This window comes from Chiloscyllium plagiosum, chromosome 40 (genome assembly GCF_004010195.1).
Source record: "Chiloscyllium plagiosum isolate BGI_BamShark_2017 chromosome 40, ASM401019v2, whole genome shotgun sequence".
NCBI lineage: Eukaryota > Metazoa > Chordata > Chondrichthyes > Orectolobiformes > Hemiscylliidae > Chiloscyllium > Chiloscyllium plagiosum.
Genome location: NC_057749.1, coordinates 2,861,856 through 2,889,344, shown reverse-complemented (window position 1 = coordinate 2,889,344; position 27,489 = coordinate 2,861,856). Strand labels below are relative to the sequence as shown.

Here is a 27,489-nt window from a genome sequence, read left to right as displayed (position 1 = left end):
AGGTGAAGTTCGTGCTGTACGACATGAGGAACAGCCTAAAGCCAGCCACAGTGGCGCCCCAATCCATTTGTCCAGAAGCCACCCCTGGTCCACAAGATGGGCTAGTTTTAAAACCCATTGGAAAAGTCCTGTCTGATAACGTATACCACAAATGAAATTTACACTCTCCCATCACTACCACTGACTGCAGCATCAACACCTGTGGGTCCCCCAGACTAACTAACTGACTTAACAGAGGAGGTGTGGAGCTGAGACCAGCAGCTGTGGAGGTGAAGTTAGCAGGAACCCAATTGGCAGGGTGGTGTTACCCCCAACTTAAAAGACTACATCTCCACTTCACCCGTAGATTATTGGGATGAGAGATAAGGATAGATGAAGAGAAGGCTAAACCTGGAACGGAGAAGCGACATAAAACGGAAGTATTGAATGATGCAGCGAGAGCAAATGGGACAGGGGTATCAACGATTAAAGCCCTTGATTTGACTGACCTGGACAATAAACTCAGAGTCCTGACCCAACAAGTAAAACAGACTTTGGATACAATTAATGAGAAAGTCTGCAGCATGGCGAAGGGGAAGTAGTGGGATTAAAGCCGGTAGTCTTATAGTAGCTGTATTAGAACGACATGCCAAAATAATAAACCAGATAATAAAATGGAATTTGGAAGATGATAGCAGGCAACAGAACTGGACCGTGTGCAGCATATATGGACAGTAGATGATAGAACAGTTGACAAAAAATCTCAATCAGGTTAGCTAGAGACAGGTTCCATCCTGGATCAGTGACGGACAGATAGAGCATTTAATTAGGGGAAAGAAGCATCCCAAATTATCAGACGGCCAACTGACCAAAATCTGGTTCAATGATGACTGTAAAGGGACTCCTGGGAAAGCCTAAGGGATGGTATTAAGAGTCTCAATAACCACAGATGACAGAATTCGACTAAGGGTGTTCAAAACAGAAAACATAAGCACTATTCAAGAGGGTCAATGAATAAGATATGATGGCACCTTACTGTACGCAGTGGAGAAGGAAGGGAGGCTCATAGGCACTACTCTGGATGGATGACAACAAGCTAACACAGAAATAACATACCTGTACCCAATTTATTTGAATGAAAATGCATTGTGTAGTTTCAAGACAATCACCAGTCTGAATCGCCTCATAAAGGCTTGCAACTTGAACACTAACATAACACGGGTAGCCTACAGGGGAGAAAGGGAATATTGCCACACAACCTCACTTAGCACATATCAGTATGGGAATGCACAATGCAATGTTACCAACATCACCCTCTGTATTAGGCCACACATACCTGCCAGGGTAGGCCAAACTCAGCTGATAAATATACACAAAAGGGAGAGGGTGGAATTTAATGCACATGAGAAACGCCGCCAAAATCTGGGGGAATACTGGGAGAAGAAAGATACTGGTCTCAAACCTCTGCTGGAGGAGTTACACCAAATTCAAACCTATTGGCCACAGCCCATAGTACCTTCACCAAGGTAATACAGCAGGCCAACAATGCCAAAGAATAAATAAAAGAAATTAAAATTACTACTTGGTGGACAGATTTCTGGGACCGGGGCTTCAACATACAAATCCATCCCTGGGTCCATCATGTGTCATATCTATCTGTGTTGCTATTCCTGGTTACCCTGGTATACATCATTATCCTCACTGTCAAATTCACCAGGTAGAAAATAGAACTATCCCAAAGACTGAACATAGAGACCTCACTCAATTCACAATCTCAACAAGCCTTTTAAAAAGTCACTATAAATATTCATTTATCCTGTTTGTATAACATGTTTCTCCGGATTGTTTGTGCACTTGTACACAATGACCCTTATTTGATCACTGTTCTGCTAAAGATGTGACTCTGGATTTGTAAAGTTGCTTGATTTTTGCCATGAATTTCCAATCTCTACTTTATTTCTAATTTAACAAACTTGCTTAATTAGCCATTCAGTCTGAATTTTGATGTTTCATTTATGTAGAGTTTGACGATGTTTTATTGACCTCAGTTAGTTGTCATTTTCCAATGTTTTATCTGTGATAAACAACGGAGTTTATCTGTTTGAGTGTATGTTGTACTTTGCTTGAGCTTGGATGATCATAAAGTCACCACATGGAAATTGGTCTGTGATCATGTGATCCATCGTACTTTGCGTTCAGGGTCAAGAGGAGAGACTATGGCTGGACGGGCCACTCAAAATGGTGGATTTATAAAAAACTGGATAACAAATAAAGCATGCCGGAAAATTGAGCCAAGCCTTGCCATAAGTACCTGTGTTAAAAACACTGAAATAAACATGCCACAGACTACACAATATACAAATGACCCAGTCCATTCCCAGGACAACAGGAAACATTAAGTTGTTTTCCAGAACAAAGGGGCATCTCACAATTCTTATTTGGGAAAGGCTACCCGACTACACCCCCCAACACCTTCAGGAATGGAAGCCCAAGGACCTTCCCACCATCAACACATCAAGCCTGATTGGTCCCAGTTGATCAGGATGATCAAGCCCTGACTGACCCATTTGTAGGAATCGAAGACCCTCCCAAAGCGTGAAAACTTCCAAGTATAAGAATCACCGCAACACCACCCTCGACAGCAGTAACTTGAGACGAACAATCGTGAAGAGAAGACAATCCTGGGACCACCGGAAGAGAACCAAATGAGCATCGCCACGTGGATCATGGCCAAGATCTAGTGTGGTGGTATTTAGGACATAGAGCACAGAACATTACAGTGCAGTACAGGCTCTTCGGCCCTAGATGTTGCGCTAACCTATGAAACCAAGCTGCAGCCCATCTAACCTACACTCGTCCATATGCCTATCCAATGACTATATAAATGCCCTTAAAGTTGGCGAGTCGAGTTGATCATTCAAAGTTAAGCTAAAGTATGTTAGTTAATTAGATTTATAGTGTTAGTCATCAGTTTGTATTTGTTATTATAGTATTAATTGTGTTGAAATAGATAAAGATAATTTCTTATTATTGATAAGAGTCAACTCACAATTCTTTGCTGAATATAAGGGTCAGAACACACTGAGTGGCAGGCGCAACACTGGTTTATCAAGAGAGCTGGTTCGCAAAATGCCAGTTAAAACAAAGTTTGCTGCACTGATTAGTGGATAAGCTGTGGAGTTAAATCTCCAAAGTGCAAAGAAATTCCAAACTTGGTTCCTGAAAATCTTCTGACTGACCTGATCCCATCCATGTTGTAACTTCAAAACTAAAATATTCTAATATTCTGAGACATGAACCAGAATACCTTACTGTTTCACATCACTCCTATGCAGTAGCAACATTAATAACAGGATGTTGCTGGCAAGCATATTCCTTTGGCTCTTCATATCATGCAAGGAACTGACCATAACTAATCAACCTGTGCTTTCAAAACTCACAAGTGTCGACCAGTAGATGTGATTCTGCAATTTGATAACATTTACTAATTAATCCTGAGCGTGCAAAAATGTACCCTAACAATTGATTTTGGGCACTAAGCTTGGCGCATTTGCGTGTACTAGAAATTACATGTATTAATACAGAGGGCCTTGTTCTTTGCAGATAGGAAGAAAATATACATGCACTGTGCCTGTTTCAACTCTGATTTCTTTCTTGGGGCAATGCCTTGACTGTTCATAAAGCTTGGCAGTTAACTGTATTGGGCATCATTAACTGATACATATCCATGGCAACATGTCTAACAATCGCAGTCCATCTGTCAACCAATCAGTACTCTCCTTTCATACAGTATAAATGTTGTTCCCTTTACATCGATATTTCTCGCAATTTGTCCTGACAACTGCAATATGAAAAGCTTAGACAAAATGTATCCCCTTTCAGCAATATTCAAAGTTTTTATCCAAAAGCAAGAATAAAATAAAACTAAGGATTTTACCACGGCTTTCACTTTGTGCAAAACCAATCTTCTGCAAAGTATTCTCCCTTCTGCCTCACAACATAATTCCCCACATCATTATTATTTCCAGAAGTACTGTTATCCACTGATTTGATTAGGTAAGTGAGTGGTTTACCTGTACAGTTTCTCTCTTCTGAATCAAGGGTGAAGCCACTATTACATTTACATCTAAAGCTCCCAATGGTGTTTCTGCACTTCCCATTGCTGCAGATACCTGGGATGGTCCTGCATTCATTGATATCTAGAAAGAAATGGTGCAACATTTATTTTTACAGACATTTATTTCAATTGAACATTAGGTTTACAGCAATACAAAATTTATTGCATAAGCAGCATTGTACTTTGAAGTCTAATGCTAGAGTAAGAGCATATTTGTTTTATTTTTACGTATAAGATGACATTAAAAAGCAGTTCAGCTTTCCATCTGGCATCACATTTTTAATGTCACAAAGTTTGATGTAAGCCTAGAGTCTGCTTCTGCTTTATTTACTTTCAGTAAAATAAAACTGCTGTGCAATGTCAAGATGGGGATGGAAGAGACCGCATTCTTAACCTTAGGGCAAGTATGTGTTGGAGTTTTTTTTATTGGCAGTGACAGTATCTAAAATTCCCATCTGCAACTTTTAAACATATCAGCACAATTGCTGTGTTAATTTCATTTTTAAGTAATCTAATGCAATTATACGCAAACAGCTGAAATAACACGTAAGAATGCTCATCAGGTCAAAACCCAATTTGTGGTTAAATAACATTTACGTAACAAAAAGCAACTGTATCACTTAAAAAAGAAAATTCAGACTTAGACATTAAATCCACTGTCAAATGCATCTAGCGTTACAATGTTTATCATGCATTTATCCAGTTATATACAAAGAATAAATATTCTAAAGATTTAATAGATATTATTTTTAATGTTAAACTAGTTTAGCAAGGAAAACAGAGAAGGTTGAATCAACAACACACTTTACTTTCAGCTGAACTGCCTGGACAATAATACCAGGCATGGTGTAAAATGAGTGACTGATCTGATTCATTAGTATCCACTGAGCATACTAAATTAAAATGTACAACCTGGACATTGCATGAGGAAGTAGATTTCGCAGACTCAACTGCGGGTATGACTCATAAGCCCTGCAAGACTGTCAACGATTTTAACTGACGGTGAAAGATCTTCTCCTCTCTAGAGTTTCTGTGCACCATAAGGACATAATATACAGGAAGAAAAATAGGCCATTTGGCCCATCAAGTCTGCGTTGCCATTCAATAATGGCTGATATGTTTCTCAGCCCCATTCTCCTGCCTTCTCCCATAATCTCTGATTCCCTCACCAGTCAAGAATCTATCTATCTTTGTCTTAAATACACTCAATGACCGGGCCACCACAGCCCGCTGCGGCAATGAGTTCCACAGATTCACCATCCTCTGGCTGAATAAATTCCTCCTCATCTCACTTCTAAAACTAAAAGTCACACACCAGGTTATAGTCCAACAGGTTTATTTGGAATGTATAGCAAAGGATCTTTTGTTAATAAACTGTTATAAATTCTGTGTCCTATGATCCTACTCTACTAGCTACCTAACGAAAGAGCTTTTACTTCCAAATAAACCTGTTGGTCTATAACCTAAGTGTGTGATTTTTAAATTTGTCCACTTCAGTCCAACACTGGCACTTCCACATCATCACTTCTAAAGCGTCATTCCTTCACTCCGAGGATCTCTGCTCCTAGTTTCTCGTACTACTATTGGAAACATCCTCTCCATGTCTACTCTATCCATGCCTCTCAATACCCTTTAAGTTTCAATCAGAGTCCCCTTCATCCTTTGAAACTCCATTGAGTACAGACCCAGAGTCCTCAACCACTCCTCACATGACAAGCCCTTCATCCCCGAGATCATTCTTGTGAACCTCCTCTGGAACCATTCCAAGGCTTGTACAGCCTTCTTTAGCTACAGGGCCCAAAACTGTTCACAATATTCCAAATGTGGTCTAACCAGAGCTTTATACAGTCTGAGTACATCGCTGCCTTTGTACTCTAGTCCTCTTGAAATGAATGCTAACATTGCATTTGCCTTCCGAACTGCCAAATGAACACGTGTTAACCTGAAGAGAGTTCTGAACTAGGACTCCCAAGTCTCTGTATGCTTTAGATTTCCGAAACCTTTTCCCATTTAGAAAATAGTTGTGTCTCTATGCTTTTTTTCCCACACTTTCCCATATTGTATTCCATCTGCCACTTCTTAGCCCACTCCCCTGGCCTGTTGAAGCCCTTATGCAGACTGCCTGCTTCCGCAAAATTACCACAGAATCACAGAAGTGTCCCACAACCTAATTTTGTGCAAATGTAACAACAATGCCCTCAATTCCTTCATCCAGATTGTTAATGTATAATGCAAGTAGTTGTGATAATATTGACCCCTGCGGAACTCCATTGGTCACTAATTGCCATCCAGAAAAAGATCCATTTATCCGTACTTCCAATTTTCTGCCAGTCAGCCAAACATCTATCTACGCCAGTACCTAATACCATGGGTTCTTATATTATTTAGCAGCCTCCTGGACGGCACCTTGTCAAAGGCCATCTGGAAATCCAAACAGATCATGTCTACTGGTTCTCCTTTGTCTAATTTGCTGACTACCTGCTAAAAGAATAAAGAGCAAAGAAAATTTACAGCCCAGGAACAGGCCCTTCAGCCCTCCATGCCTGAGCCGATGCAAATCCACTGTCTAAACCTGTCGCCCAATTCCTAAGCATCTGTATCCCTCTGATCCCCACTTACTCATGCATCTGTCCAGACACATCTTAAATGAATCTATCGTGCTTGTCTCTACTACCTCTGCTGGCAACACATTCCAGGCACCGACCACCCTCTGTATAAAGTACTTGCCGCATGTATCCCCCTTAAACTTTACACCTTGAAAGTGTGACCTCTCGTTATTGAATCCTTCACCCTAGGAAAAAGCTTATCTCTATCTACCCTGTCTATACCTTTCATGATTTTGTAAACCTCAATCAGGTCCCCCTCAATCTCCTTTTTTCTCATGAAAACAATCCTAACCTAATCAACCTCTCTTCATAGCTAGCACCTTCCATACCAGGCAACATCCTCGTAAACCTTCTTTGCACCCTCTCCAAAGCGTCCACATCCTTTTGATAATGTGGCGACCAGAACTATACACAGTATTCTAAATGCGGCCGAACCAATGTCTTGTACAATTTTAACATGACTTGCCAGCTCTTATACTCAATATCCCATCTGATGAAGGCAAGCATACATATGCCTTCTTGACCACTCTATCCACCTGTGCAGCCATCTTCAGGGCACAATGGACCTGAACTCCCAGATCTCTCTGCCCATCAACTTTTTCCAAGGCTCTTCTGTTTACAGTATAATTCGCTCTAGAATTAGTCTTGTTAAAGTGCATCACCTCACATTTGTCTGTATTGAACTCCATCTGCCACTTCTCCGCCCAACTCTCCAGTCTATCTGTATCCTCCTCTATTCTTTGACAGTCCCTATGCTCTCTGCTACTCCATCATCTGCAAACTTGCTGATCATACCAACAGTGCCCTCTTCCAGATCATTTATGTATATCACAAACAACAGTGGCCCCAGCACTGAACCCTGTGGAACACCACTGGTCACCTTTTTCCATTTCGAGAAACTCCCTTCAACTATTGCTCTCTGTCTCCTGTTGCTCAACCAGTTCTTTATCTACCTAGCTAGAACACCCTGCACACCATATGACTTCACTTTCTCCATTAGCGTACCATGGGGAACCTTATCAAACGCCTTACTAAAGTCATGTATATGACATCTACAGCCCTTCCTTCATCTATCAACTTGGTCACTTCCTCAAAGAACTCTATTTACGTTGGTAAGGCACGATCTTCCCCGCACAAAACCGATAAGCCCATTCTTTTCCGCATATAAATAGATTTTATCCCCTACAACCTTGTACAGGGGGACAACATGAGCAATTCTCCAGTCCTCTGGAACCTCACCTGTGTTTAAGGATGCCACAAAGATATCTGTCAGGGCCCCGGCTATTTCCTCTCTCGCCTCCTCAGCAACCTGGGATAGATCCAATTGGTCCTGGGGATTTGTTTATCTTAATAACCTCTAGTCTATCCAACACATCTTCCCTATTTATGTCAACGTGATCCAGAGTAATCAAACTTCTATCTCTAATCTCAACATTCATCATTTCCCTCTCCTCAGTGAACACTGATGCAAAGAAATCATTCAGAATCGCACCCATTTTCTCAGATTCGACACACAGCCTTCCTTCCTTATCCTTTAGTGGACCAATCCTTTCTCTAGTTACCCGCTTGCTTCTTATATAAGAATAAAAGGCTTTGGGATTCTCCTTAATTCTGCTTGCTAAAACTATTTCATGACCTCTTTTAGCCTGCTTAAGTCCTCATTTAAGATTGGTCCTACTCTCCCGATATTCCTCCAGGGACCTTTCAGTTCTTAGCTGCCTGGTCCTTATATACGCTTCCCTTTTCCTCTTGGCTAGTCGTACGATTTCTCCTGTCATCCACGGTTTGTTTTCAATGGGACATGCCTATCCTGCACTATTTTTAACCTAGCTTTGAAAGCTTCCCACATATCAAATGTGGACTTCCCTTTGTATAGCTGCGTCCAATCCACATTTCCCAGCTGCTATCTTATTTTGATATAATTGGCCTTGACCCAGTTTAGTACTCGTTCCTTCGGATCACTCTCTTCTTTATCTACGAGTACTCTGAAACTTACAGAATTGTGGTCACTATTCCCAAAGAAATCCCACACCGCAACTTCTACCACTTGGCCTGGCTCATTCCCCAACACCAGGTCCAATATGGCCCCTTCCCTCATTGAACTACTGACATACTGCTCTAGAAAACTCTCCTGGACGCTTCTTACAAATTCTGCCCCAACCAGACTTCTGATACTAAGTATATCCCAGTCAATGTTGGGAAAATTAATATCTCCCATCACCACTACCCTGTTGCCTCTACATCTTTCCATAATCTGTTTATCTAAGAATTCGAACAGATTTGTCAGGCATGACTTCCCTTGACAAAGTCATGTTGATTCTGCCCTATTTTATAATGCATCATATGTAAACAACATTCCTGGAATTATGTACAATTGTTGTAAAACTGGCTGCCTGGAGGCAAGTTCCCTTTTCTGTCTCCCAATTTTATTTTTGTTCCATTGAGGAACTTTGAGGAAGTACTTGATTGTATAGTATCTTTCAACACCACAGCTCCAACAGATGTAATGGCATGTGGCCCTCATGACATGAAGTATTCGGACATGGGACAGAACATTTCTTCTTGCAATCAGTTATAATATCTACTTTTGCAATTACTGCAATTTACATTGAAAATAATTTCTGTAATAAGTAGTTGCACCAATATAGTCATAGATATTTTAATACTAAAGATTTTAATATTTTAATACTAAAGATTCCTACTAATCTTTTTGAATGATCCAAGTGCATTTCACTTCTCATCTTTAACATACAGATAAAACATGTAATGAAGCAGGACAATACAAAAGTGTAGTCTTTTGCACTCCAAATTTCTCCACTATATGGTTTCATTTTTATAGTGCTGTCTGTTTAGTTCAGATTCTAAATCTGAGGAGCAGGGGGTCATGTGCAGCATACACACTGCCATAAAACTGAAGGATCAAATTATCAGTTTATCTGTTATAAATGCAATATCAGTTCTTATCTTATTGATTAGTTTCATGTGATTACAATTCCGCCCAAGTAATAGCGCAAATGCTCCAAATTGGGTCATAGACACCTGATTCCCACAATTCAACCTAAACAAGTATTAGTATAAAAAAAACTTAATCACTGAATTTTAACCATGCCTTATTATAGTCTTACTCATAAGATACCGCAGTTAGGCACAATATTATAATTAATATACTGCACCCACATGAGTCAATCCACTTTAAGACTTCGACAAAATAACCTAGAATCAAAATCCACTCATCCAAACATTTTCAATGTGCCTCTTTCCTGTTCTAATTATATTGATTCAATTAGTTGTCTTTACAAATATCTACTGATTTAATATGTTGTTTGTATTTAACAGAAATCTTGATACACATGGAATCCAGATCCACATCTTCTTTAATTTTCTTTAAAGTTAATTCTGCATTAATGAAAATTCAGAACAGGATTTAGAACTGGATTGTGGATATAGAATGATAAATATTGGCACAATAAATCATCAGTATCTAAAGCATCAATGTTTTTCTCCTCTATGATGGCACAGAGATAACATCCTCCTATATCGAGTGTCAGAACCTACTAATTAACTATAATTCCACATGCCTTGAGAAAAATTTGCATGGCTTTTACTATAATATACTGCATTTATTCCCTGAACTATATAAGATTACAAATTGTAAATTTGCTTTATTTTACTGAAACATTTTTACCTTTTACCAACGGTTTCCCATTGGGCTCTCCTCTGGTAGAAAATCCTGATCCTCGTGGACAAAGAGCTTTGTAGTCACTTGTGCCTTTTTTGGGACATCTCTCGCAGTCTGGTCCCCAAGCAGCACCGATAGAACAGCAGCAAGCATCAATGCGTAATCGGATTTCTAAAGGTTGTACGCATTCATCTTCATCATATTTCAAATAGCAGTGCTCCAAACGAATATCTGATCAAATTGAATGTCAATAAAGGTTAACATAAAAGTAAAACAGAAATTACTTCAAATATTTAGCAGGTCTGACAGCATCTCTGGAGAGATAAACAAAACTACTGTTTCAAGTAAATGGCCTTTCATAGATGCACAAGCACAAACTGACATCTATCCAGCGTGAACTTGCTGAGCTGAATGGCCACCTGATTCTACAGAATGAATAAGAGTTTACATGAATTGTCAGCAGTTGAGGTAAAGATAACTATATTTTCATTTTCCACACCTGCATTGTCTGTCTTTTAATAGTTTGGTGTTAGTATGCACAAAATATGAGATCAAAGGTGGAAGTGGCAGATGTTTTCAGCAAACACTGTTTGCGGTAGTCAGGCTGAAAATATAATGTATGGCATCAGAGTTCTTACACTGAATTGTGAATGCAAAATAAAGGAATCCTACATTTATATAGAATTATATTGTACGATCTAACAAAATATTCACATTGGATCGCATACTGAGAGCACATAAAAGACAAAGATCTGATTTTATGGTTGCCACAACTTCACAGAAATGCCACAGGCCAGTGGAGACCATTTGGCCTATTGTGCCCATACTAGCTTCTTTAAACAAAACATCATTATCTTGTGTCAACCTTCTGCTTTTCTGCCATAGCTTTTCACATTGTTTTTAACTAAATAATTATCCAAGGACAACAGTCCCAACCTCTTCAATCCATCCTCATAACTGAAATTCCTCACATGCCATTCAACGAACCTGTCTATTTGCTCCTGAATTCTACACTGTCCTTCTCACTTTTTACAATTCTTCCAAGTTTTGTGTCATCTGCAGACTTTGTAACTGCACTTTGCACTCCAAGATCTAGATCATTAATATAGATCAGGAAAAGCAAGTGCCCCAATACTGATTCTGGGGAATTCCATGACAAACATTCCTCCAGCCCATAAAATATCCATTCACACTTACAGTCAGTTTCCTTTCGATCATCCAATTTTGTGTTCATATTGAGTTTGATCCTTTTGCTACACGACCTATAACTCTCTTTACAGGATTGCTGTGTAGCACCGTTTCAAATGCCTTCTGAAAGTTTATGTATACCACTTCAACCTTGTTACTCTCTTCGAGCCTGTTACCTCTTCAATATCCAACCAGCAACCAACCCTGAGCATAATAAAATTTCAAAGCCATTCATCTCGAGTGTCAGCAATTAAACTGTATTATCTTTCAAGGTCAGTTCTGAACAGAAAATATCTGCCTTTGCTTTCTTTTTTAAAATGAGCTACTGTTCAAAGTTCAGTTCTGAACTTCAACTTACAGTTCCAAACCAAAAAAAGTGAGAAAATAAAAGAAAGGTAGTGATAATCTTTTTCAACTCTCTTCTTCAGCTTCAATATTCCTCCTGATTCTCAATTTATATCTCCTCTGTTATCTAGGGAGCTCTGGAATTGCTTGTTTTACCTTTTACAATTGAAGGAATATACCTTGAACATGCCCAAACCATCATTTTTTTGAAGGTAGCCTATTGTTCTGTTCTCTATTTCCTGCCAACCTCTCATGCCAGTCAATCCTTCCCAACTTTATTCTTGTCCCAATGAAGTCTGTTATCTGTCAACTGATTCTTCTCATACTGGATTGTTACACATCATTCTCCACCATCATCCTGAACCTTACAATATAATGATAACTGAGTTCTAAATATTCCTCAACTGACGGTTGATACACTTAATTTCCAATAACAAGGTCCAACAGTTTATCCTTCCATGTTGTACTGGAAACATACTGCTGTAGGAAGCTCTCATGCATGCAATCCAGGTACACTTAGAGCTATACAGCACAGAAACAGACCTTTTGGCGTAACTCATCCATGCCGGCTAGGCAACCTAAACTGAGTTAGTCCCGATTGCCTGCATTTGGTTCATATCTCTCTAAACCTTTCCTATTCACCCACCTGTCCAAATGTCTTTTAAATGCTGTAACTATAGAATAGATGAGAATAGAAATTTGTTGTCACATGCACTTTTATATGAAAAATACAGTGAAAAGTTTTATAAGTCATCCAGCTATGGCGCCTATATCAATGTACCTGCCTCTACCGCTTTCTCTGGCAGTTTGCTCCATGCACACATCACCCTCATGTGAAGATGTTGCTCCTCACATCCCTTTTAAATCATTCCCCTCTCACCTTAAACCAATGCCTTCTAGTTTTGAACGCACCTACCCTAGGGAAAAGATTTTGGCTATTCATCTTATGATTTTATAAACCTGAGTCATGCCTCAGCCACCAATGCTTCAGGGAAAAAAGTCACAGTCGATTCAGCCTCTCCTTATATCTCGAACCCTCCAGTCTCCATAACATTCTTATAAATCTTTTTTGCACACTTTCCAGTTTATCAATGTCCTTCCTATAGCAGGGTGACCAGAATTATATGCAATACTCCAAATGTGGCCTTACCAATGTCTTCTATAGCCAAAACATGACATTCCAACTTCTATACTCGATGCTCTGATCACTGAAGGCAAGCATACCAAATACTTTCTTTACCACCCTGTCTACCTCTGACACCACTTTCAAGGAACTGTGTACCTAGGTCTCTCTGTTTGACAACACTCCCCAGAGCCCTACCATTAACTGTATAAGTCCTATCCTGGTTTGTCTTACTAAAATGCAACGCCTCGCGTTTGTCTAAATTAAACTCCATCTGCCATTCTTTGGTCCACTGGCCCAGCTGATCAAAATCCTTCTGTATTCTTAGGTAACCTTCTTCACTACCCACTAAACCACCAATTTTGGTGTCATCCACAAACTTACTAACTATGCTTCTATATTCTCATCCAAAACCTTTACATAAATGACGAACAACAGTGGACCCAGCAGCCATCCTTGTGGCACATCACTGGTCACAGACCTCCAGTCTGACCAAGTATCATCTACCACCACACTCTGTCTCTTACCATCAAGCCAACTTTGCATCCAATTGACTAGCTGTCCCTGGATGACATGTGATTTAACCTATTAACTAGTCTACCATGTGGAACCTTGTCAAAGGTCTTGCTAACGCCAATGTAGCCTTTATGTACCTTCTTGGTCACCTCTTAAAAACATTCTTTCAAGTTTGTGAGACACAGCTTCCCATGCGCAAAGCCTTGCTGACTACCCCTAATCATTTTTGCCTATCCAAACGTATATAGATCTCACCTCTCAGAATCCCCTCCCACAACCACTGACGTCAGGCTCACTGGCCTACAGTTTCCTGGCCTTTCCTTGCAGCCTTTTTTAAAATAATGGCACAACATTAGCCACACTCCAGTCTTCTGGCACCTCACTTGTATCTGTGATGATACAAATACCTCTGTGAGGGGCCCCACAATGTCTTCCCAAGCTTCCCACAATGTCCTTGATTAGGTCCCATGGATTTATCTACCTTTATGCATTGAAGACCTTCAGCACCTCCTCTTCTGTAAAGTTGAGTGTTTTCAAGACATGAATATTTATTTCCTGAGTTTCCTAGCTTCCATGCCTTTCTCCATAGTCTGTACTAACGTGAAATATTTGCTTATGATGTCACCCATCTCATGTAGTTCCACACATAGATGGCCTCATTGATCTTTAAAGGGCCCTATTTTCTTCCTAGTAACACTTTTGCCCTTAATATACTATGTAGAATCTCTTTGGATTCTTCTTTTACCTTATCTACCAAAGCTATCGCATGTCCCCATTTTGATGCCTGATTTCTATTGTAAGTGTACTCCCATGCTCCCTATACTCCTGAAAGGATCCATTTAACATATGCTTCCTTATTCTTCTTGACCAAAGCCTCGATATCTCTAATTTATGCTGCTCCCTACTCTTAGAATCATAGAGATGTACAGCATGGAAACAGATCCTTCGGTCCAACCCGTCCATGCCAAGCAGATATCCCAACCCAATCTAGCCCCACCTGCCAACACCCGGCCCATATCCCTCCAAACTCTTCCTATTCATATAATCATCCAAGTGCCTCTTAAATGCTGCAATTGTACCAGCCTCCACCACTTCCTCTGGCAGCTCATTCCATACCCATACCACCCTCTGAAAACGTTGCCCCTTAGGTCTCTTTTATGTCTTTCCCTTCTCGCCCTAAACCTATGCCTTCTAGTTCTGGACTCCCCGACCCCAGGGAAAAGACTTTGCCTATTTATCCTTTCTTGCCAGCCTTGTCCTTCACACTAACAGGAATGTTATCCCTGAGCTCTTGTTATCTTGCTTTTGAAAGCCTCCCACTTGCCTGATGTCCCTTTACCTGTGAACAGCCTCCCCCAAAAGACTTTTGAATTTTCCTGTCTAATACCATCAAAATTGGCCTTGCCCCATTTACAATTATAATTTTAACTTGTGGGATAGGTCGAACCTTTTCCATTATTATTTTAAAATTAACAGAAGTTTGGTCACTGGTCCCAAAGTGTCCCCTATTAACACCTCATTCACTTGCCCTACCTTATTTCCCAAGAGGAGGTTGAATTTTGCCCCTTCTCAAGTAGGGGCACCTACATACTGATTGAGAATGTTTTCTTGAACACACTTCACAAATTTCTCTCCATCCAGGCACATAACAGTATGGTAGTCCCAGTCAGTGTCTGGAAAATTAAAATCCCCTACCAATACAACCTTATTATTTTTACAGCTATCTGTGATTGGAAGGACAGACAGGAAAATAGGGGAGGTGGCGTAGCTCTGACATTTAAGGATGACATCAGGGAAGTGATGAGAGATGATATAAGTTGTGTGGAGAATAAGATTGAATCCTTTTGGCTGGAAATTAGAAATTCTAAGAAGAAAAAGTTACTGATAGATGTGGTCGATAGGCTGCCAAATAATAACATCACACTGGGGCGGGCAACAAAGAAAAAACTATTGCCTGTAAAAATGGTACAGCATTTATCATGGGGGCTCTTAATCTACATGTCGATCGGTCAAACCAGTTTGGTCAAGGCAGCCTTGAGGAGGAGTTCATCGAGTGTATCCGCAATCGTTTTCTTGAACAGTATGTAATGGAAGTGATGAGGGAGCAAACTATTCTCGATCTGATCCTGCATAATAGACAGGAATAATTAATGATCGCATAGTTAGGGATCACAGCATGGTTGAATTTAGAATACAGATGGAAAGTGAGAAGATAAAATCCAGTACCAGGGTCCTCTGCTTAAACAAAAGAGACTACAAAGGATGAGGGAGGAGTTGGCCAAAGGAGACTGGAAACAAAGACTTTATGGTGGGACAGTTGAGGAACAGTGGAGGACTTTCAAAGCAATTTTTCAAAATGCTCAGCAAAATTGCATACCAGTGAAAAGGAAGCACTATAAGAAGAGAGGTAATCTGCTATCGGTGTCTAAGGAATTAAGGGAGGCTATCAAATTGAAAAATAAGGCATACAAAGTGGCAAAGACCAGTAGAAAATTAGAAGATTGGGAAAACTTTAAAGGTCAACAGAAAACCACAAAAAAAGCTATAAAGAAAAGCAAGGTAGATTATGAGAATAAACTAGCTCAGAATATAAACACAGATAACAACTGTCTCTACAAATATATCAAGTGAAGGTAAATATTGGTCCTTTAGCAGATGAGAAGGGGGATTTAATAATGGGAAATGAGCAATTAGCCGAACAGGTATTTTGTGCCGGTTTTCACAGTGGAGGACATGAATAATATGGCAGTAACTGACAAGGAGACGAAGGTAGGTGAGCAAAGTTAAAAATCACACAACACCAGGTTATAGTCCAACACGTTTAATTGGAAGCACCACTAGCTTTCGGAGCGAAATCACCTGATGAAGGAACGTCGCTCTGAAAGCTAGTGTGCTTCCAATTAAACCTGTTGGACTATAACCTGGTGTTGTGTGATTTTTAACTTTGGCCACCCCAGTCCAACACCGGCATCTCCAAATCAAGGTAGGTGAGGACCTAGAAACGATAGTTAACATGAAAAAGGTAGTGTTGGGCAAGTTGATGCAGCTAAAGGTAGTCAGGTCTCCTGGCCCTGATGGAAAGCAACCCAGGGTACTAAAGAAGATGGCGGGAGAAATAACAAATGCGCTCCGGGTAATTTTCCAAAATTCACTGGACTCTGGGAGAGTTGCAGCAGATTGGAAAACAGCAAATGTGATGCCACTGTTTAAAAAAGGAGGTAGACAAAAAAGGGGAAGTATAGGCTGGTTAGCTTAACTTCTGTGGTGGGGAAAATGCTTGAATTTATTAATTAAGGAAGAAATAGCAAAATATCTAGATAGAAATTATCCCATTGGGCAGACGCAGCATGGGTTCATGAAAGGCAAGTAAATAATGTTTAATAATTTACTGGAATTCCTTGAAGACATTGAGCAAGGTGAACAACGGGGACCCAGTAGATGTGGTGTATCTAGACTTCCAAAAGGCATTCGACAAGGTGCTGCACAAAAGGCTGCAGTGTAAGATAAAGGTACATGTTGTCATGGACAATGTATTGGCATGGATACAGGATTGGCTAACTAACAGGAAGCAAAGAGTGGTGAAAAGTGAGTGATTTTCTGGTTGGTGTTCATTGATTAATGGTGTGCCTCAGGGATCAGTGTTGAGACCACAATTGTTTACCATTTACACTGATACATAGTGTGTCAAAGTTTGTGAATGATAATGAGATGAGTGGTATTGCAAAGAGTGCAGAGGACTCTGGAAGTTTGAAGAGGGATATAAATAGTTTAAGTGGGTGGGCAAAGGTCTGGCAGATAGAGTACAATGTTGATAAATGTGAAGTCATCCATTTTGGTAGGAATAACAGTAAATAGGACTATTATTGGAAGGGTAAAAAAATGCAGCATGCTGTTATGCAGAGGGACCTGGGTGTTGTTGTGAAAGAATTGCAGAAGGTTGGTCTGCAGGTGCAACAGGTAATTAAGAAGGCAAATGAATTTTGTTCTTCATTGCTAAAGGGATTGAATTAAAAGCAGGGAATATCCTTGTGTTGCAGCTGTACAGGGTGCTGGTGAGGTCACACCTGGAGTACTGCATGCAGTTTTGGTCTCCTTACTTGAGAAAGGATGTACTGGTACTGGAAGGGGTGCAGAGGAGGTTTACTAGGTTTATTCCAGAGTTGAGGGGGTTGGCTTATGAGGAGAGACTGAGTAGAGTGAGATAATATTTATTAGAATTTTGAAGAATGAGGGGGAATCTGATAGAAATATATAAAATTATGAAGGGAATAGATAAGATAGAAGCAGGGAGGATGTTTCCATTGGCAGGTGAAACTAGAACAAGAAAGCATAGCATCAAAATTAGCGGGAGCAGATTTAAGCCTGAATTGAGGAGGAACCGCTTCACTCAGAGGGTTGTGAATCTGTAGAATTCCCTGCCCAGTAAAGTAGCTGAGGCTTTCTCATTGAATGTTTTTAAAGCTAAGAGAGATAACTTTTTGAACAGTAAAGGAATTAAGAGTTATGGTGAGAGGATGGGTAAGTGGAGCTGAGTCACGAAAAGATCAGCCATGAATGGTGGACTGGGCTCGAAGGGCCTGATAGCCTTCTCCTGCTCCTGGTTCTTATGTGCTCTTATGTTCTTATCTTCTACATATTTACTCCTCAATTTTCCACTGACTTTTGAGGGTCCTATAGTACAATACCATAGAAATGATCACCCCCTTTTTATTTCTCAGTTCGATCCATATAGCTTCACTGGATGATCCCCAAGGAATATCCTAACCACTGCTGTGATGTTTTCCTTAATCAAAAACACCACTCTCCTTCTCACTTTCCTACAGCATCTATATCTCTGAACATTAAGCTTCCAGTCATGAGAACAACAAATGCTGGAGATCACAGTGGGTCAGACAGCATCTATGGAGCGAGAGCAAGCTAACATTTTGTGTTTAAATGAACTCTTCCTCAGAGCTGAAGTGAAGTGCTGAGGGAACAGCATTTGTACTATAGTTTGGGATGGGTGCTGTGGGGAGAAATATATTGATAGTTCAGATTAAGTGATCAGAATATGAGAATAGCAGAACAATGGTGTGTCTCCTACCAGATTTGAATGAGAATAGCAGAACAATGGTGTGTCTCCTACCAGACAGTCCCACTGGGATGGGTGAGGGGAGAGAGACAACAAAAGGTAACAACCTAAAAGAAAAGGAAAGATATGGTTCACAATTTGAAGGTGTTGAACTCAATATTAAGAAAGCTGTAAAGTGCCTGATGTGAAGATGAGATGTTGTTCCTCCAGTTTGCGCTGTAATTCACTGGAACACCGCAGCATGCTAAGGACAGATATGTGCTCATGACAGCAGGACGCTGTGTTAAAGTAACCAGCTATGGGATGGTTGGGGGGGAGGGGGGGGGGAGCGGGTTGGGTGGTCATGCTTGTGCATGGACCAGAGGTGTCCTGTAAAGCGGTCACCCAGTCTGCATTTGGTTTCTCCAATGTAGAGTAGGCCACTTTGGTTGCAGTGATTACAATTCACAAGATTGGAGGCAGTACAGGTCAAATGCTGCTTCACCTGGAAAGACTGTTTAGGGCCTTGGTTGGTGAGCAGGGAGGAGGTAAAGAGGCAGGTGTTGCATCTTCTGCAGTTACATGGAAGGTAAGTGGGGGTGTGGTGTTGGTGGTTGTGGAATGTGAAGTGCAGACGGGGCAATGAGGAGAAGATATATTTGGTGGTGACGTTCCACTAGAATTATCTGAATTGCTGAAATGGTGAAGAATGATCCTTTGAATGGCCTAAACACCCATTACCTTTCTATCTTTCCTGAATACCTTGTACCAAACTGCCCATAATTTCCATTTGCAGATGATTAAATTGGGATGGATAAGGAATGGCTAAATTTCCTTTTACAGGTTTTAAAAATTCATTCATAAGATGTGATCATTTCAAGCAATGCCATTTTTTAAATTGCCTTTGAGAGGGTGCAGTGAACGGCCTTCTTGAACTGCTTAAGTTCATGGGAGAAAGGATATTCATCACAGTATCAAAAATGAGTTCCACGATTTGAATTTGGAGACAATGATGGAACAGTGATACGTTTTCATGTTGGCAATGGCATCTGGCTTGGAAAGGAGCTTGCAGATGGTAGTGATCCCATATGCCTGCTATCCTTTCTTTTCTCAGTGATAGAGGTCACAGATTAGGAAAGTGCTGTCAAAGGAGCCATACTGAATTTCTACACTGCATCTTGTAGTTGGTACACAGTGTTGCCTATGAAGAGAGAGAGAGAGAGAGAGAGACGAAGTGAATGTTGATGACGGTAGGCGGGGTGCTCGACAAACAAGTTGCTTTGTCTTGGTTGGTATTGCGCTTCTTGACTGTGGTCGGAGTAGTACCCAGAGGGATGCGGATACTGTAGAGTCAGAGTCAAAACGTATGGTGCTGGAAAAGCATAGCAGGTCAGGCAGCATCCGAGGAGCAGGACAGTTGACATTTCAGGCATAAGCCCTTCATCAGGAATATTCCTGGCAGACATATTTTGATGATACAAGAATGAGCTCCTTGCTGCAGAGTTCTTAGTCTCCTATCTGTTTTTGTAACCACAATACTTATATATGGTTTGTCCAGTTTAGGTTCTGGTCAATGGAAACTCTGGGATTTTGATATTGGGGGAATTCTCCAATGGTAACACCATGGATTTCAAGTGGTGATGTTTAGATTCTCTCTTATTTGAAGGAGAACAAAGTTTGATTATACTGGCTGGCACTTTTGGCACACATTTTACTTACTACTCATCAGGTTGCATGCAGCTTGCTATATACAGTCATTTGCTGGTTCAGTAACTAAGGAGTCATAAATTATGTTAACTTTGTGAAATCATCAGCAAACATCTTCACTTCTGACCTTACAATGGAGGGAAGGTAATTGGTAAAGTTGCTAAAGATCCTTAAGCCTAGCACACTACCCTGATAAAACCTGCAATGATATCCTAAGATAATGACGATTGACCTCCACCAACCATAACTGCATCTTTTGTGCCAGATATGACTCCAACAAACAGAGAGCTCCCCCCACTGCACCAATTCCAACTCCAATGACTTAACTTTCCTGGGGCTTCTTGATGTCACACTTGGTCAAAAGTAGCCTTGACGTAAAAGACAGTTTCTATGGCATTCGGCTCATGACTATTCTTGGACCAAGGCTGAACCAATAAGACCAGGGACTAGCGTTCTGATGGAACCCACACTGAACATCAGTAAGCAAACTATCATAGCAAATGAAAACATTTTATTTGTTCTGCTTTTTTGTGGACTGGACTTATCTGAATAATTCTCCACAGTGCCAGGCAGATGTTCCAATACTAGAACAATTTAGACAGGGGTGTAGCTAGTTCTGGGGCATGTCTTCAGAACTATTGCTGGAATATTATTTGGGCCCATAGCCATTGTGAGATCTAGTGCAATCAGAAGTGTTTTGATAGCATATTGATTCATCGAATCCTTACAGTGTTGAAGCAGGCCATTTGGCCCATCAAGTCCACATCGACCCTCCGAACAGCAACCCACCCAGACCCAAACTATCCCTGTAATTCCGCATTTCCTATGGCTAATCCAACCAGCCAGCACATCCCTGGACACTGTGGGCAATTTAGCATGACCAATCGACCTAACCTGCACATCTTTGGAATTAATTGAATTGGCTGAAGGCTAGCATGTGAGATACTGCAGATCTCAGGAGGAGGTTGAGATAGATCATACAAACATGAGTTAAGAGCAGGAATAGCCCATTTGGCCCTTCAAGTCTGCTCTGCTATTTAGTAAGATCACAGCTGATCTGATCTGATTAGAACCTCATTGTCCCATCTGCCCTTTATAATCTTTCACCCTTTTTGTGACCAATAATCTACCTCTGACTTAAAAATATTCAAAGATTCTGTTTTCAATGCCTTTTGTGGAAGACAGTTCCAAAAGCTATTGACCCCTGGATAAAAGAAAATGCCTCATCTTTGTCTTAAATTAGCCCTTATTTTTAAATGGCATACTCTTGTTCTAAATTCTTCTCCAAGAGAAAACATCCTCTCTACATCTACCCTGTTAAGCTCCCTTAGGATTGTAAATGCTTCAGCCAAGTCACACATTACTCCTCCACAAGCCAGTAGGTAGAAGCCTATTCCGACTAACTGCTCCTCATAAGACAATACAAGCATCCCAGGTATTAGTCCTGTAAAATAAACGCTATGCACTGCTGATGCTGATGATCTGAAATAAAAAGGAAATGAAACTCTTCATTATAACCTGTTATTTATCCATCAGTAAGGGAATCAGTTTTATTCCTTTGTGTCCCACTTCAGTAAACTCTGAACATGGCATGCTTTTGAAATTTTCTTCAACTGACTTCATGTCCATACCCAGTTCTTTTGGCTTCACAGGGTTATAGAGATGTATAGCATGGAAACAGACCCTTGGGTCCAATTTGTCAATGCCGAACAGATATCCTAACCTAATCTAGTCCTATTTGCCAGCACTTGGCCCAATATCCCTCTAAAATCTTCCTATTCATATGCCCATCTAGATGCCTTTTAAATGCTGTAATTGTACCAGCCTCTATCACTTCCTCTGGCAGCTCATTCCATACATACACCACCCTCTGCGTGAAAAAGTTGCCCCATAGGTCCCTTTTAAATCCTGCCTGTCTCACCCTAAACCTATGCCCTCTAGTTCTGGACTCCCCCAACTCAGGGAAAATATCTTGTCTATTTATCCTATCCATGACCCTCATAATTTTGTAAACCTCTACAAGGTCACCCCTCAGCCTCTGATGCTCCAGGGAAAACAGACCCAGCCTATTCCACCTCTCCCTATAGCTCAAAATCCTCCAACCCTGGCAACATCCTTGTAAATCTTTTCTGAATCCTTTCAAGTTTCACAAAATACTTCTGATAGGAAGGAGACCAGAATTGCATGCAATATTTCAAAAGTGACCTAACCAATGTTCTGTACAGCCACAACATGACCTCCCAACTCCTGTACTCAGTACTCTGACCAATAAAGGAAAGCATACCAAACGCCTTCTTCACTATCCTATCTACCTGCGACTCCACTTTCAAGGAATTATGAACCTGTACTTCAAGATCTTTTTGTTCAGCAATATTTCCCAGGACCTTACAATTAAGTGTATAAGTCCTGCTCTGATTTGTTTTTCCAAAATGCAGCACCTCACATTTATCTAAATTAGACTCAATATGCCATTCCTCGGCCCATTGGTCCATCTGATCAAGATCCCATTGTAATCTGAGGTAACCGTCTTCGCTGTCCACTCCACCTCCAATTTTGGTGTAATCTGCAAACTTATTAACTATACCTTCTATGTTCACATCCAAATCATTTTTATAAATGATGAAAAGCAGTGGACCCAGCACTGGTCCTTGTGGCACACCACTGGTCAGAGCCCTCCAGTCCTCTCCTTACTCCGCAGACCTTTCTAATTCTCTCCAATCAACTGACCTCTGATTTGCATTTGATTTCCTCACCAAGAACTATTGATGTGACAGTGGCTGCCTTAACTTTTCTGCTCCACTCAAACAATCTAACCTGTCTCCATCTAATCCTGTTGCACCCTCTTCTCTCAGATCTAATCTCTTCTCTCAGATCTCATCTGCAAGGTAGGGATCTGTCAATCTCTACCTTGTAGAGGCTGAGCATCAACTCTCAAATACCTCTTCCCCCTATACCAATATCTCACCACTGAATCTCGAGCTGTTGTCTGCAGGACTGTCACTAATCTTATCTCCTCTGATGATCACCCATAGCTTCTCACCAGATAGTCTCCCAACCCTCCACACCCCACTTCTATATTCTGTCCAAAATCTGTAAACAGCCTTACTCTAGCAGACCCTTTGTTTCAGCCTGTTCTTTTTCCACTTCTTTCTTTCTTTTTTAACTGGTACTTTTCTATTCAATTCTCCTCACCTTAACTGATAAAATTCTGTTTGAGATATGCTAATTACTTGCTGAATCTGTATGCCAGCCTTTTGTGATTCACGTGCTGTGTCATCCAGATTTCTCCAAAACTCTGCAACGTCTCACCATTCAGATGATATGCTTGTTTAATATTCCTGCCAAAATGCAGAATTTCACATTTCTCCACAGATCTTTTTACAGATCTTTGCCTATTCACTTTGCCAAAATGCAGAATTTCACATTTCTCCATTTACAGATCTTTGCCTATTCACTTAACCTTTTTAGACATATTTGCAGCTCAAGTCCTTTTCATAACTTACTTTCTACATTGTGTCATCAACAAGTTTAGCAACTGTGTCTTTGATGTCCTCAATCCAAACCGTTTATACAGAGTCACAGAATCATAGATTCATACAGCATGGAAACAGACCCTTTGATTCAACTAGTCCATGCTGACTATGTTCCTAAACTAAACTAATCCCACTTGCCATTCATTTGGCCAATATTCTTCCAAATCTTTCCAATTCAAATGCTTTGTAAAAAAACAAATAATTCATCATTTCACTTTTTGCTTTATATTTAAATGATCAAAATAGAATATATACCGATTGCGAAAATGCTTTTCTGCCCATCAAGATCATGGGACATGTAAACTTAACTTCTTGACAACTGTATAAATTAAATAAAATCTAGGGAAAAGAACACTGATCCCTTCAGTATAGTTTTTCCTGCAATATTTATTTTTTAGCAAAACTCAGTTGCACAGGTTGTTTAGCAATTTAGGATTGTGTCAATAGATCTCTCAGTTTACATTTGGGCATTGCCAACAGTTTACCGAATGCAATTTAATCATCCATCCACCAGGCATAGTTAAGTAGATTTTCTGTATATTTCAGAAAAATGAACATCCCACCAGCAATAGCAAATGGACAGCTAAATAGCTCGCTGTAGGTGTATGGGCACTGAACATTCAAGTTTTATGGGGAAATAAACTGGAAGTACATTAACTTGTAGAAAAATCCCGACTTCTCTTAAAGCAAATCTTGTCATTCAAAAGGCCATTCTAAAATAAAGCTTTTCTTCATAAGAGCAGTTGATATATACCTTGCAATATCTGAAATGGCTGAAAAATATAATCTATACTTACCAACACATGTTCGTCCACTACTGTCCAAGGTCATACCATTAGAACAAACGCACTTAAATGATCCAGGTGTATTCACACAATCAGCATTGGTGCACACGCCAGGGAAGACTTTACACTCATTTACATCTTTAAAGAATTACAATAGACTTCAGTTAGAAGCATCGTAATTTGAAAAAAAAAAATACAAGCAGACTTTATAATGCAAAACATTTGTCAAGTTGTGTAATTGAAATACAAACATTTATAAGCTCTCAAAGGCACAGCAAGTGGCCACCTGTAGGAACCAATCATGATATGATTGAGCGGAAGCATCATGATAATATCACTGAGCTAGTCAAACACTGAGAATATGGGCTCGAATTCCATCATTGCAGATGTGGAAATTTTATGAATAGTAAAATAAAGACCTGGAAGTAGAATATCAATTGCCATAAAAAAGCAATTAGATCATTAACATCCTTTATAAAGGAAATCAGTCAGCCTTACAAGATATGGCATACATGTGACTCCAAATTAGATATGAATACAAGTTGTGAGGAGGATTCACTGAGGACTTGAACTTTGTAAGTGGGTGAGAACATGACTGATGGAATACAATGTGAGAAAGTGTGAAGTTTTTCATTTTGGTAGAAAACATTAAAAGGTGGAATATTTCTTTCTTAAATCTGAAGTGTGGGTGTCTAAAAAGGTCTGGGTTTCTTGGTTCAGAAGTCACTAAAAGTTAGCATGGATGTATAGCAAGCAATCAGAAAGGCAAATGATATGCTGGCATTAATTTCAGGTGGGTTTGAGTGGGGAAGATATCTTGCTGCAGTGGTACAGAAACTTAGTGAGACATCACTTGGAATATTGTGGACACTTTAGGTCTCTCTTTCTAAGGAAGGATATTCTTACCAACAGTGGGAATGTTATGGAGGTTCACCAGATCAATCCCTGAGATGATGGGATTGTCATTATGAGAAGAATTTAAGGAATCTAGGTCTTATTTTTGACAGTTTTGAAAAATGAGATGCGAGTGTTGAAAAGTGTGGCACTGAAAAAAACATAGCAGGTCAGGCAGCATCTGCAAAACAGTCAGTGTTTCAGGTGTAATTCCTGACTCTGACTCTCCAGCATCTGCAGTCCTTACTTTCTCTCAAGAATGAGATGTGATGTCATTGAAACTTACAAAATTTCACAGGGTATGACAGGGTGGATATAAATAGAATGCCTCCACTGACTGGTGATTCTAGAAGCAGGGGAAATAATCTCAGAATAGGGGTAAGGCCAATTAAGACCAAATTGAGAAGGTATTTCTTCATGGAGAAGGTGGCTACTCTTTGGAATTTTTGACCCCAGAAGATTGTGGAAGCTCAGTCACTGTGAAAGCTCAAGACAGAAATTGATAAGTTTCTGGAAACTAATGACATTAAGGGATGTGGAGGTTGTGCAGGGAAATGACATTGAGGAAAAGAACAGTCATGAAATAGAAGGCAGGACAAGATCAATGAACTAAATGGTGTACTCCTGTTCCTTTTTTCCTATGAATATACTTGCATTTTGAATAAAGGTCCTGCCCTAAAAATATGTTCCATCCTTAGCTCCTATTTTAACAGTTGTGATTTTTTTCTATCTCTTACATCACTTCAATAGCTTGCTTTGCTTGTCTCCAATACTCTCCTTTCATTTGAACCCTTTTATTGGCATGACATAGTCATCTTAATACATTTGGTTTTTTAATTTGAGTTAATCTGAATTGGTAGCACTTGTTTGTGAAGGTTCAACCTTAAAATTGTAATTAAACCTGCTGAAAGGGGTGATACTGCTGATGGCTGGAAGCATTAACCTTTCTTCTTTTTCCACATATAGTGAATAATAGAAGATATGGTTAGTAAGTTTGGGGACGACACTAAAATTGGTGGTATAATGAACAGCCAAGGTAACCTCAGAATACAATGGGACCTTGATCAGATGGGCAAATGAGCCGAGGAGTGTCAGACGGAATTTAGTTTAGATAAATGTGAGATGCTGCATTTTGTTAAAGCAAATCAGGGTAGGACTTAAACACTTAAGGTCCTGCGGAGTGTTGCCGATCAAAGAGATCTTGGGGTGCTGGTTCATAGCTTCTTGATAATGGAGTCACAGGTAGACAGGATGGTGAAGAAGGCATTGAGTATGCTTGTCTTTATTGGTCAATACACTGAGTATAGGAATTGGGATGTCATGCTGCAGCTGTACAGGACATTGATTAGGCCACTTTTAGAATACTGAGTTCAATTCTGGTCCACCTTCTATAGGAAGGATGTTGTGAACCATCATCTCCCAGACCATGCAGAACCTCATCACCTCAGGAGATCTCCCACCCACAGCTTCCAACCTCATAGTACGGGAACCCCGCACTGCCCGGTTCTACCTCCTTCCCAAGATCCACAAGCCTGACCACCCTGGCCGACCCATTGTCTCAGCATGCTCCTGCCCCACTGAACTCATCTCTACCTACCTCGACACCGTCCTATCCCCCCTAGTCCAGGAACTTCCTACATATGTTCGAGACACCACCCACGCCCTCCACTCCTCCAAGACTTCCCTTTCCCCGGCCCCCAATGCCTCATCTTCACCATGAATATCCAATCCCTCTACATCTCCATCCGCCATGACCAGGGACTTCAAGCCCTCAGTTTTCTCCTCTCCCGACGTCCCCAGCAGTACCCTTCCACCGACACTCTCATCGTTTGGCCGAACTGGTCCTCACCCTTAACAATTTCTCCTTCGAATTCTCCCACTTCCTCCAGACCAAATGGGTAGCCATGGGCACACTTATGGGCCCCAGCTATGCCTGTCTCTTTGTTGGCTACGTAGAGCAGTCGATC

General features: G+C 40.5%; 1 protein-coding gene across 1 annotated transcript in view; it reads right to left on the bottom strand.

Moving 5' to 3' along the window:
- Nucleotides 1-27,489, bottom strand: part of LOC122542423 (fibrillin-1-like) — a 598,619-nt gene that overhangs the window by 211,365 nt on the left and 359,765 nt on the right. The window contains exons 23-25 of the mRNA XM_043680114.1: nucleotides 24,641-24,766; nucleotides 10,388-10,612; nucleotides 4,053-4,178 (exon numbers count right to left, since the gene is read on the bottom strand). Coding sequence (XP_043536049.1) covers nucleotides 4,053-4,178; nucleotides 10,388-10,612; nucleotides 24,641-24,766 — 477 coding nt within the window. The remainder of the gene's footprint in view (nucleotides 1-4,052; nucleotides 4,179-10,387; nucleotides 10,613-24,640; nucleotides 24,767-27,489) is intronic.